The sequence below is a fragment of the Malaclemys terrapin genome, chromosome 4, assembly GCF_027887155.1.
Source record: "Malaclemys terrapin pileata isolate rMalTer1 chromosome 4, rMalTer1.hap1, whole genome shotgun sequence".
In the NCBI taxonomy this organism is placed as follows: Eukaryota; Metazoa; Chordata; order Testudines; family Emydidae; genus Malaclemys; species Malaclemys terrapin.
This window is the reverse complement of record NC_071508.1, coordinates 58,756,607-58,770,021: the sequence shown is the minus strand read 5'-3', so window position 1 is coordinate 58,770,021 and position 13,415 is coordinate 58,756,607. Positions and strand designations below refer to the sequence as shown.

Genomic DNA, 13,415 nt, shown 5'->3' with positions numbered 1-13,415 from the left:
ATGGGAACGGAAAAGCACCCTGATCCAGCACAAACAGTAATTTCCTCTTTCCTACTAACTTTTGAATAGTGTTCTAAGACAGAGAACTGCAAATATGCATAAATACAAATTGCAAATAGAGATGGAAACGGAAATCAATGCAGTTGCATATACCACTGTTTAAACACTATTAAGCAGATGTATGTGGTTTTTTTAGATGTAAGAACATTCAAATCACTGCAGCCCCTACTGTAACTTCAGGACTGCAGTGCCATCTACAGCAATAACATCCCAATCCCTACAGGAGAATCCAGACCTATCAGCCCTAATGTTCCTCCAATGACCCGTGGGTGCTGAGATGCCTCGGGTGCAGACGGCACAGGCTTCTGGAATAGTATCCCCCTGTGCACTGAAACTGCAATAATTCTGCTGCAGAAAGAGCCCTCCAGATCCAGGAAAAATAGGAAGAATTTGCTTCTCTATGAACAACTCTGAATTTCCTGTCTTTGGTGCTTTGGCCTCATGCTCACAACATACCTGAGGTGAGTATCAATAGCATAATAATTCAAGGCCTGTTGCAACTTATTTCTATAATGTGGTTTCCTTTTTATTTGCTTGGTATGGCTAATAGGAGATCTTACGTAAAGCTACTTGATGCTCACTGGAGAAGTTTACTGCTTACATCAGCCACTCACTGGAGAGGCAGTCTATAGTCACTTGCTCAATTTCGTCCGCAATGGTAAAAACAATAGAGCAAAACCACATAGCCCCTGCTCTTGACTTGACCCCCACCTCCATTAAAGTCCTCAGATCTAGGTTCATAAAAATTCTTTGAACTGCAAGTGAGCTAGATCCCTAGTGTACATTTGTGAGCATTTCCAAACATCTCCAAACTCAGCCTATTGATGTTAGACATGATGGGGCTGATTCCCCATTGCCTTTTACTTTGTAGAATCATTTACTCCATACAGAGTGAGGATAAAAATCTTATCACTCATTTTGCACTGGGATAAATGACTCCCAAGATGCATGGCTATGGAGAACCAATGCTGATATTTTGTGATCAAATTGCAATCTGGGGACACTCATTTTTCTTATTTCATCTTCTAGCATTTTATTAGGCTTTAAACAGGTATGCAAATATTTTCCAAGCCCACCTAAAATACAAAAACCATAATTTTATAATCAGACTTTTAAAAATGTTATGAAGACCACTTATTTCAGTATAATTTATCAATAATAATGGCATTAATGGAAATTTTAGAGCTTTTTTACTTACACGTATATTACTAGTTTATTTTTAAATTGATTTGATGCTGTAGCTATTTTTCTGCTGTTCAGTATGATTCCCAATGGTAACACTGTTAGAGAGCAACACTTCTCTTTGGAAAACACCCTCCCCCCCCAATATCAGCTGCTGTAAATCAGTGTAGTTCTGCTGAGTTCATTGAACTACATAAATGTACACAGACTGAGGATCCTGGTCCATGACACATCTACTTTTATACTTTCTTATAACTTAAAAGCAAATGTTCATAGATATCCTGTCGTCAGAGTTCTTCTAAAATGTTGTGTCAATCAGACCTTATTGAACATTCTCTGATCTTTTACCATTAAACTGATTACAGTAACACTTCTCCCATACACAAACCATTAATACTCGTTATTGTAAGAGTATACCCGACATTAGTTAAGCTGCAAAGGAAAATTTGGCAGTCCAGTTAATTGAAAAACATATTACACCTGATACTGTACCTTTTCACTGGAATAACTGAGATTAAATTATTTCACCCAGCTGTACTGTAGCAAGCTTGAGTTATACTTTGGGCATCAGATCTCTAGATTCTGAGCTAGCCTGAATTGAACTGCATATTAGAAATGGTAGCTTAAGCTGATGCAGTAATTTATCTATTACTAAACTCAGCAGACCATCAACTAACCTGATAAAGAAAATATATTTGAAGAGACCGGGCTGTGTTAATTACTGTTTTAAATTAATCTAGTGAACATTTATATTTACAACTTCTCTTAAATTATCTGTCAACAAACGTGCTATTATCTATGCATGGGAACATGCATCATTCACGGCTGAGTGCTGATACTGCATGCTAATTTATATTTGTTTAGTTTGTTCAGTTCTTAGTTTAATGATTTATTATCACTTTTTATGGCAAAAACCATAGTCAATATATTTCAAAAGCTCATATATTAGGACAAACTGGCATCCATGTCAAACATACTGACAGATGTCCTGTTTACTAATTTTTCAATCACCCAGAACTTTAGTTCTGCACTTTCAACTTTTTTTTTATTTTTGTCTAAGAGGAACCTACTGAATTCTTAAGTGGCAAATACTGTAGCAAACAGATGACTTGCAATACTGAGGAAATATAAAGGTGCTGAATTTTTGTTTCAATTAGAGAATATATGTTCCAGCATTCCAACAAAAAGACTATGTAAAGAAACCTATACTGGACTGTATTTGCTTTGGAGAAATATAGGATTAAGGGTTCCATTCAAGAACACCTTTGAGGTGAAATAAAAGGCAGGAATTTAGGAAACAGGTAATTCCAATACTGAATGAAATGCAAACATTGTGTGTGTGTTTTTTCTAAAAGATGAAAGTAGTGAGGAGACAGACTAAAAAATGTCTGCTGATGACTAGTTTTAACAAGTTTAAACTTAAGCCACAATTCAGATTCAGCGAATTTCCTTTTTATGAGTGCATTTTACAGTGTAAGCTCTTCCCCCCCCCCACCCAACTCTTCCCTTACAGTACCTACTACAACAAGCCTCCTTTCCAACAGTCGCTATGCAGCAAAATGCAGGTATAGTCTTTCTGTAGAGTCAAAATTGTATGATGTAATCCATTTAATTCTTCAACTGTGTAGTTTACCATTAGCTTATGTTATCCCCAGATAACTGGTCATCATCAGTTTGCATAAATTACCATAATATGGCACTAACTGGCATCTGGATTTTAAAGTGGTCCCCCTCCTCCCCAAAAGGATAGAACAACAACAAAAAACACACATTTTTGTTCTAATGGAAATATATCACAAGGAGTCCACTCTAGGATCTCTTCTGCTGGCGGATGTGAAAATGGATAGTTGTATTCTAAGAGTGCCAAGGAGGAAGCACAAGTTTGGATTTCGCTGTGGGTCCCTGAGCTTATTTTACCTAAGGAAGGAGGCCGCTATACAAGCGATTCACAGACTGGGACAGAGTCAGAGTCCTGGCTGTGCATGGAGCTCAGTCCTGTATCCGAGTCCTCATCGTTCTCCTCGCAGTCCTTGCACCGCCCCCTGGCCTGGCCCTCCCAGACGTCTGAGCTGCCCACGGGAGCCCCCAGCCCAGCCTCGTGTAAGGCAGGGCCGCCGGGAGCGCGCTCCTCTGGGAGGAGGATCTGAGCTGCCGTCTGGGTGTCCGCGAAGTCCAAAGTGTTCAGCGTCTCGAGCAGGCGCTGCAGCTCCCGCTCCTTGTCCTCGCGGGCGCGTTGCGTGTAATCCAGATCCGTTTTGATCGCCTCTAAGTCCGTGCTCAGCCGGAGCCCGATGTAGAGGCTGGTGCTCAGCTGGGTCTTCACGCGCTCCTGCTCCACGTGGAGCTCGCTGTCGGCCCCGCCGCTCAGCTCCATGGTGTTGCACTCGGGCTCGGACAGGCTGGAACTGGAGCCCTTGGCCGCGGCCAGCTCCTCCCGGCGCCGCTTCATCCAGCGCTCGTTCAGCTCCTCCTGGATCTCGCCAGCCAGGTGCTCCAGCAGCTCTTCCTGCCGCGTCCGCTGCTCCTGCAGCTGCAGCACCTCCTCGCACTTCCTGGCGTACTCCTCCAGCTGCCCGGCCGCCCCGTCCGGGCCCGGGCCCGGCTCCAGCTCCCGGCTCGCCTCCAGCTCGCAGCTGCTGGCCCCCACCAAGTAGGTGTCCTGCACGTAGTTCACGCCGTGCCGCTTCATGCGGTCCAGATGGATCTTCGCCTCGTACCTGTCGATCTCCCGGTCCAGCTCCCGGAGCCGCTGGATCTGCTGGCGGATGGTGTGGTCCTGCGACAGCACCAGGTGCACCAGGGTCTCCATCCTCTCCGCCGAGGACGTCTCCTTGGCCAGCGGCTGCTGCCGCTTCTTGTTGATCTTGGCCAGTTTCCGGAAGGCTTTTCTCACTACCCGGCGCTGCTTCTCCTGCGTGAGCGCCAGGCTGGCCCGGGCCGCCCCGAGGCCATGGCAGGGGCGCTCCTTGCTCAGCACCACTCTGGCCTCGGCGCTGCGGGGCCCCGTGTTGGGCAGGGACGCCTCGCTGCGGACCAGCACGAAGCGGACGTTCTCCTGCTCGTCCCCCCAGGCAGCCCAGAGCCTCAGGATCTTGGTCTTGTTGGGCAGGATCCTCTCGAAGCCCCTCCACTTCTCCACGATGCAGTAGGACTCGGGGGGGCCCGAGAGCATCCCCGCGCCGGAATCCTGCAGGGTGGGCAGCTGCTGCCGCTGGCTGTTGTCCTCCAGCACCACCCGCACCACGTCGGAGCAAGTGGTGCGTCTGGAGAGACCAGAGATCAACTTCTCCTCCTGGCAGAGCCACACCGAGATCTTCCTCTCCTCCGGCTCCATCGGGGCTGGGGCCACCTGGCCACCGGGCTGCGCCTCCCAGCAGACGGGAAATCCCCCATAGGAGCCTTCACGGTAGGGTAGGGAGCCAAGGTCCTGTCTGCGTCGCCCTGGAGCCCAGCCTGAGCATGGCTGGAAAGGATTCCTCTCCCCCAGCTAGTGACCCCCCGTCTCCAAACAGCGCACCCCGCCTGCCTGCCTCCTGTGCCGGACGTGCGGCTAAACTGATGCAAAGTCTCCCTCTGGAGAGACGCTGCTTTGAGCCTTCAGCTACAGAGGCGACTGCTCAGCGCCCAGCTCGCCTCCTCGGTGCATTTGCTTCCCCCCGCCGTGTAATCCGCCAGGAGGAACCAGGGAAACTGCCAACCTCAGCGCTCCAGCTCCTCTTGCCGTGTCACCTCCTCGCGCTCTGCTACTGCCCTCCCCAGGCTGCCGGGTTTTCCTCCCCCACCACGTGACGGCTTCCTCCCTCCCCGCTGAGGCGGGAGTGATCAGCGGTACCTTTCCCCTCGCCCCCGGCGTGCAGGTACTCCGGGCAGCGCGCTCAGCTTCCCAACTACTTGCCTCCAGCAAGGCCACTGCATTCAAAAACAAGCCGAGGCGGTAGCTTGAGGGAAGCTTTCCTTGTATGCCAAACGGTGCCGGTTCCAGGCTCCCCTTACTGGCAGTGGGGGAAGTGGGTCGCTAGCTGAAAAACAAAATAACCATCCAGGGGTTAGTTAGACCTCGGGGGGATCTTGGATTTTTTATTTATTTTTTTTGGCTAGTGTCATTATAAAGCACAACAAAATACTGTCTATAAAGGATAAAGACTGTGCATGTTTTGGCCTTTCTGACAAAAGTTTGGGGCCCCTTGAAGATCCTTTTTTGGGGGGTACAAGTGGCCCCTTTGCCCCTCTTCCTCACCGAAAGCTCCAGGCTTGCGGCTAAATGAACTGCTTTAAGGGATCTTTCTAGGACTGCCCTATTTCCCCTCTTCTCCCTCCTCTCCCCCCCCCCCAATAGAGAGGTTGGAGCAAACACTGGATCTTCAAAGTAAAAAGCCAGGGCCAGGATTTCTACCATTTTAATAAACCTTCAGCCTATAATTAGTCAGAGTTTATGTTTGTAAAGCACCTTGCAGATGCAATGTGCAATGGACAGTAACTGCTGAGTGTTATTAAAATGCTAGCTAAGCCAGAGTTTAATGGGAATTTGCCATTTACTCTGATGGGAGCGGGCTTTAGTGTGGAATGCAGTAAAGTAGATTGAAGAAATGGTCATAAAATCTGTTTTTTCATGTTGTGATATGTGTAACAATTTCTAGGATTGCTGAGTAGTCTGGGAATGTTGCACTTCTCAATTTTGTTTTAAATGACTAAAAATTTAATTGTTAAAATGGGAAAATTCTCCTAACATTGAAGATCGATGTGTGAATTTCCGGAGTTGGTAAAAATGTCATATAAAAATAATGAAAGTTGTGCTTGTGAAAGATTCTGGGTTAACAGCCCTGGAGACTAACCTCTTCCATTTATCCATCGAAGTCAAGCTAAGCACAGGCAGTGGCTGAGAAAGCTTTTCAGCAAATGTTCTTTCTAATCTGCCCTGGAGGGAACACCCTGACAGATAACTGTCTAGTTCAGTCTCCTTGCTGCTAAAACTCCTAAGGTTGCCAAGTATGATGGTGGTTCTTATGATGCAAACTGCTGTCCAAACAGGAAGTGGGCTGATGCCACTTTGTTCATTGTTTCCAACTTTCCTGGAGATGAGGATCACTAATTTTCTCATTGTTTTTTTTTTTTTTCCAGGTTAAAAGATTCTAAGCTGAGACAACTGGTGGGTGTTATAATAAGGCATAAAACACAGGAGTGATGGTAAAAGACTAAACAGTGTTTCCTGGGCCCAGGCACCTGACACAAATTTATATCCCTGTCATAATCTGCTGATTTATGATTACTGTTATCTTCATGTGACAGGTGTACTAGCACTTCGTAATCCCCTTTTTAAAGGAGGATAGTGGCTGCTATTTTAGGCTGTGCTTCATTGCCATGTGTTATCCATGAGTTGAAGGGGTATATATCAACTCTCATGAAGTTCCAGACACAGTCTGATTACTCTAAGCACTGTTAGTGAATTTCAGCCTTAGGGCTAGATTAGCATAGATTAGAAAGGAGGATCCCAGCAGCAGAGAGTCTTCAGGCTGCCATGGCACAAAGTGGCAGCATCTCTGATGCAGCCCTGGGAGAACTAATACTGCCCCAAAACTGGATGGTGCTGACCAAGGAGGGAATGTGGCCAAGAATTCTGCAGTTTCAGCTCCTCACCTCAAAAGCTCCTGCTGACACAGCATGTAGTGTTCTGAAGGGAGAGAGCTGCTCCCATCATCACCCTGCTGGAAAACTTGAGAGGGAGTAGCAATGCCTTGCAGTCCCGCAGGGTGATTCTGCCACAGAGTTCTACGCGCCTAATTGGTACATGGAAGTGTAAATTACAGAGAAAGGATTAATGAGAGGCTGCTCTAACTTGAGTCTGGCTGTCTATGGCCTCATTCTGGCAGTCAGGCATAGTCCGAGCACTGCTTCGCTCTCACTGTACCACCTTCCCCTGAGTATGCCCCCAGCACTGAGTGCTGGCACAGAGCTGTTATGTTGGCTCTTTGCCACTGAAGAGTCCCCCTCAGCCAGCTTCTATCACGGAGAAACTGAAGTTGTTAATGTGGTTGGGGACAGCTGGGTTTTTAGCACGTGGTGAAGCATGGGGAATGGCTTGAATTTGCAGGATGAGCCCATTAGATGGCTATTTAAATGATCAGTAGTGAAGTAGTTGACATTAGAATTTGCACTATTAGATTTCAAAGTTAACACTCCAGAGTTATTATTTCAGGCTGGCTGCAGATGTCACTGCATCAGTTACACTTGGAAGATTGTTTTCTTCAAACCCATAAAATCTAGAGGCTTAATTTTTTTTAAATGAAAGTTAAAATTCTGCAGCACAGTTCTGCACCAACAGGTGAGCTCTGCAGCAAATTCTTTCTACATGGAGTAGTGGAGTACATGCAGCCTTATTGCACTTCATTCAAGGATTCCAGTGCATTTTACAAAGGGGGTAACAGTATTATCTCAGTTTTACAGAAAGAGAAACTGGGGGACAGGAAACTTAAGGGACTTGCCCAAGGTTATACAGCAAGAGAGTAGTGTTGGGAACAGAAACAAGGTCTCTTGTTTTCCAGTTATCTTTAATCACTAGACTGGACTACCCCTCCTTCCTTCCTGCTTCTGTCTTTCTCTCCTTCTGTCATCTCATGCCAAGAGAAAAAAATATCTCCAAAATAACAGGTCCAGCTCAAATGAAGGTGCAAACTCAGCAAACAGAAGAATGTACAAGTAAGTCTTCTATATTCCAGTAGAGGGCAGAAGTACACAAGCTAGTTTATGACATCCCCTTAGCAAAGAAAGCGCCTTCATTTTAGGGTACGTCCAGTCTTGTTAAGACGCGATATATCGATCCTCGAATGCACTCCCCATCAACTCCAGAACTCCACCAGAGCGAGCAGCGGTAGCAGAGTCAATGGGGGAGCCGTGGCCGTCGATCCCGCGCCGTGAGGACCCAAGGTAAATTGATCTAAGATACTTCGACTTCAGCTACACTATTCACATAGCTGAAGTTGCGTATCTTAGATCAATCCCCCTCCCCCTCCCCCTCCCCCGGTGTAGACCAGCCTTTAGAGTCCAACAGCTGCAGACTGCAGGTGGTCAAGCCTAAAGGGAGGTAACATGCTTATATGCAACATGGAAGGAAGATAATTCTCTCCCACACCAGCAGTAATGTCAAGTCCCCTATAAATTCTAAAAGAAGCATTCAATGCAATTTAACCTTCTTACTTTTGAAAGCCAACACACATACAGAATGTTCCCGAACCCAGGTAGCCATCAGATTACTGTGTATAAAACCACATCAATGCACATGTGACAGTAGGCTCTGCTTTTGAACTGTAAACTTATCTCACTAAATGCCACCCATATCACTGGAGGGGCCTTGTTTGTTTTCACTGATTTTGCCTTATTAGCTGCTAGCATGGAAAGTGAATGGGAATGGAGTGTCTAACTCCCTTAGGCTCCTTTGGAAATCTTAGTCTAAAGTCAAAGCTATAGTTTAGCATGTGCAAAAGTTGTTGCTTTACATTCCCCACAAGTGTGACAAAGCAGGGAAATGGTGACAGTACATTGGCCATAGCCTGTCACTATATATAAATGTTCTCTCTCCTTCATATTTCAAGAGGGCATAAAATAACTTACAAATACTCTTTTATGATAAGAACAGCTGATAATGGTGTGACTTGTACTTTTATTTTAGGTGTTTCTGATAGTAAAATGTTGGTTTCTTTTTCCGTTGAGCTTCCAGAAATTAAGTGCAGCTCTGCTACTTTCAAGAAACAAAAAGCAAATAGTGTCAGCAGGAACTTACCTTAAATAATCAGAGCCAAAACCATAAAATTCATTTACTGCCTGTCAATTCATAAAGCAGAGTAGCAGGTGGGTGAATGTTTTAAAAACTAAATAAAGACTATAACTTATTTACAAAAGGTTAAATTGTCAAATGAGATGTTTGGAGACGAAATCACACCCGCCCCCCCCAAGTAGAGTGCTCTTAATATTCAGATAGGATTGTTCTGCTGTTGTTACTGAAAAAGAATATAGTATAAATTAGATAAGTGAAGGAAGGTTGCAACCAATATTCCATCAAGCCATAACGGCAGTGAAGTTAGTCTTTGTTGTGGTCTTGAACAGCAGCTATTTGCTCTGTTCCCTTCCCTGAATTCCTGTTAATCTTATTTTACAAGGTTTAGTGATAGGTCCCTTACACTTGTTTTTTGATTGTGAGATAAGTATTAATGCAGTCCTAGGACACAATTAGACTATTAATAAGATCTATTACAGATTCTTTGAGAGCTTGCCTGAGCTTATAGGTATATGAATAGTGAAGAGGCTACTTGAGTTTACAAATCAATCTTTCACGGATTCTCCTTTCTTTCATACCTATTTATTCCTGAAAGCATAAAACAGAATAACCAAGTCATGTAGTGCCATGAAAATCTGCTACCTTAGTTACGATGCATGTCATGAAAATCTTGAACAACCTCTATCAACAGGACTGTATAGATTTTAGCTGAAACAATTTACAGACTGAGTTTTAGACTTTCCTTGGTGAAATTGTTTCCAATCAGTTTCAAAATGAGAATATTAGCTTATTACCTCTGTTGCAGCCATCGAAGGAACTTGCACTTTTGATAGATATTTCTACGTCTGAGTTTCCTCTTCAGTTTCCTTCACTCAATTTGTATATTAATGAATTATAATTAACTGAGTTTACATATATAAGGAAATAATCATTGCAATTTAATCAATAGTTTTTATTCACTTATGTGATACCGTTTGGGATGGCTGTGATGATCTCTGTATGAACAATAGGCACTGATGTTGGATTGTACCACTTAGATGCCTTTATCCCAGTTATTCTTTATTTAATGCATACACTGTTCCACCCATACTACAAACAGTTGTGCTGGGACAGAACACCCCTTCAGCTGAACTCAATGGGGGCTGCATAGATAAATCCCTGTGCAACTCCTTGAAAATGCATGTATGTCTCTTTGTTGAATTCCATTAGGGGAAAATTATTAATATTTATATTGCAGTAGAGCCTGGAAGTTTCAATGTTCAAAATACACACACTTAGTAAGAGACAGTCCCAGCCCTGAAGACTTGCCCAATGTCACACACCAGGTTAGTCACAGAACAAAGACTAGAACCAAGCTCTACTGATGTCCAGGCCAGTGCCACAGCCACAGCCACAAGACCAGGTCCTCTAACTCATCCATCTTAGACAACTGCACTAATGCTTGTCACAGGGTAGCTGATCTCTGTGGATAGATTGAGCCCAGCACCCCTGGACTGGAGCAGGTGAGCCTACCCCAGCTAATTAAAGAGGGCTGGGAGGAAGGACTGTGGCAGGCCGAGTCCTGGGAGGAAAGACTGAGACAAGCTGAGCCCTGGGCAGCAAAGGCCACAAAGGGGTGGAGCTAACTCCTGTGGTGAATCCCTGGAGCAAGGGGAGGCTCAGGGAAGCAACCTGTGGCTGTTGCTCCAACGGGGGAGCAGAGCTGGCTAAGGTTAGGAAGCTTCAAGGAGCTGGAGTGTCAGAGACCTCTGGGAGGGGTGGCCCTGAAGCCTGGGGGCCAGCTATTGACTTAAGACTTCATTCCAGTTGTTTATTCCTTTATGACAAAAATTAAACAAACCTCCTTAACTGAAACTGGACATTGCAGGGCATGTTGGGAGCCAGGGTGCAGCAGCAGCCATTTTGGTGGCCCGGGCCTTTAACAAATATGATGGAAAAATAAAAGCCTGCTATAAAACTTACTTCACATTCTCTTTCCTTTATGAAGCACTAATAAATCTATACTTACCAAGAGGTAGATACTGATATCTAATTAAACAAGTAAGCAAATGCCTTTCCCAATAATCTGCATGATAGATATTCTCCTCACACTTACACATGTTAATCAGAAGTAACTGTTAGGAAGTCAGAGGTGTAAAGCTGTTGAAAATAAGAATCATGCCCACATGATAGCTATGTCATTTTCAAAGAATAAAACATTCAATCTACTGTATAACTGCAGTAGTAGTCAATATAAATGTATATCAAAGATTCCTGGTACAGTTTCCCAACTTCCTACACATTCGGTCTTGCATCACTTTTCTTCACATTTAGTATTCCTCATTGTTCCAAAAAATGAGCCATGCACTGGGAAACAACGGCAGGCACATCTGCAAGAGTCCTGCACTCTGTAAATATGTCTGTTTATTTAGCTCTTGTAGCCTATCAACTCTTATATTAAATGTGTCCCTAACCCTCAGGGAATTTGTCTCAAGCTCTTCTGGTGGTAGATTTTCCATTGTTTAGGAATTTACCCAAACACATATACATTGTTTCACCCAAATAGCTTGTATCAGGCAAATTTAACTACTTTAGGGCCAAAAACACTGTCCATATTTTTTTCAACTCAGTTTCCATCTGATGATCCCTATCCCCTTCTAATTAATGAAGAAGAATTGTGGTCTCAGAAGACCATTTGAGAGATGGAGGTGGAAACACTAGGAAACTGACAGTGAATCAGTGGAACTATGAAAGGAAATGCAGGGAGGAAAGAGGGTGATTTCCTGTCCTCAGGCCTAAGAGAATGCTGCCAGTGGCTGTTTCTAAACTCTCTCTTTGCACTGTACAGGGGCCATGCGAGATAATGCTGTGATGGCATTTGTATTCATAACATTTCTTCAGTTTCTGAGGGGGACAATGCAAGTTTCAGGGGGAAAGGATGATGCTGATTTCATGCAAATGCCCTTGTGTGCAGGCCAATTTTGCATTTGCAGAAGGGCCATGATGATTTAGGCCTTAAGTTAGACGATGGACACTGAGGGGGAAAAAAACAAACACCAAAAACCCACATCTTCAGTCCATTTCTGTCCACGGTACAGAAAGGACCTGCTCCTGCTCTCACTTAAGTCACTGACTTCACTGGGAGCCGGACTGAGCCCAAAGTGTTGATAGTTTGAAACATGTCGGTCTGACATAAAACTAAAAGTTGTGTTCATGTTGGCAACATAATGCAGCTACTGAACATCGCTGCTGCAGCAAAGGAAGAGGCCCAAGATCAACCTTGGCAAGGTTTTTGGCAAGTAGTTCCAACTCTCATGTGCTCACAGGTATATTGTATACAGTACATTTTTGTTATGCAGTTCTTCCAGGTACAAAGAGAACCTGATATTAATTATATATTGTCTAAGTAGGAGGAGTTAATGATACACATTTCTATCCATAGCAATGAATTGTATCCTCTCATCACCCTACACTATTGCCACATTCATTTGGAAGTTCACATGAAACAAGACATTGTTTCAACATTTCACGAGTTTGAGCAATATTTTACTTTGTATAGTACACTATATGGGCATCTCTTTGGATTCAGTGACGTTCTTTTGTCCAATGAAACACATGGTATGGGAGCTGATGAAAAACCCAGAATCCTTCCTCCCTACAGTTATGAGGTCTTGTTCTTGAAGTAATCAGGTTCAGCACATTAGTATGTGAACAAAGGAATATTCTGAATGCTGGAATGAATAGAACACTCATTGTTTCTAAAATAAACCATGAAATCCTCTGATTATAATATTTCAACTGTCGGAACACAGTTTGCTTTTCCTACTCTGTTTCCATGGCCAATAGTTAATTTCAGCTTTCTTTGCATAGATTTATATTCAGACATTGACACAATAGGCATAGCTGTTAATACGAATGTAGGAAGTACAATTTACATTTCAGATGTAGTCAAACTGAATTAAAATGGCTTGTGAGATCGCTTAATTCTTTTGCCACCTCTCCATTTTTGTTCCCATTACAGGGCTTGATCTTTCAAGCCATTTACATGTAGAATTCCCCAAATTCTTTCTATAAAACTTCTATAATAATTTATCAATATTGGCATTTTTGGCTCAGTTTTAGATTTATTGTCATTCTTATTTTGGGTAGATCATACATGAAATTGATTTTTTAGCTGGTCAAATATAATCCAACTTTTGGAAATAATTCCAGTAGATCAGGTACAGTCATAAATAATACATAGTGAGGTCTGTAAATCCTAGTGACAACAGAAGAACAACACTAAAAGGTACCTAATGCTGGTGGAAATAGGAGGCCCAAACAAGTGTATTCATGCTCCCAAGATCTCAGCTCCACACTCATTGACACCAAGGGGGGTTAGAGAAGGCCCAGGAGTAGCCCTTCCTTAAGTAAGTAAACTGTAGAA

General features: G+C 43.9%; 1 protein-coding gene across 1 annotated transcript; it reads right to left on the bottom strand.

Annotated features, from left to right (window-relative positions):
* Positions 1-1,076: 1,076 nt before the first annotated feature.
* Positions 1,077-5,122, bottom strand: RASSF10 (Ras association domain family member 10). The gene has a single exon (XM_054027167.1). The coding sequence runs from the start codon at positions 4,574-4,576 to the stop codon at positions 3,176-3,178; it is 1,401 nt and encodes a 466-aa protein (XP_053883142.1). The 5' UTR covers positions 4,577-5,122; the 3' UTR covers positions 1,077-3,175.
* Between the last annotated feature and the right edge of the window lie 8,293 nt (positions 5,123-13,415).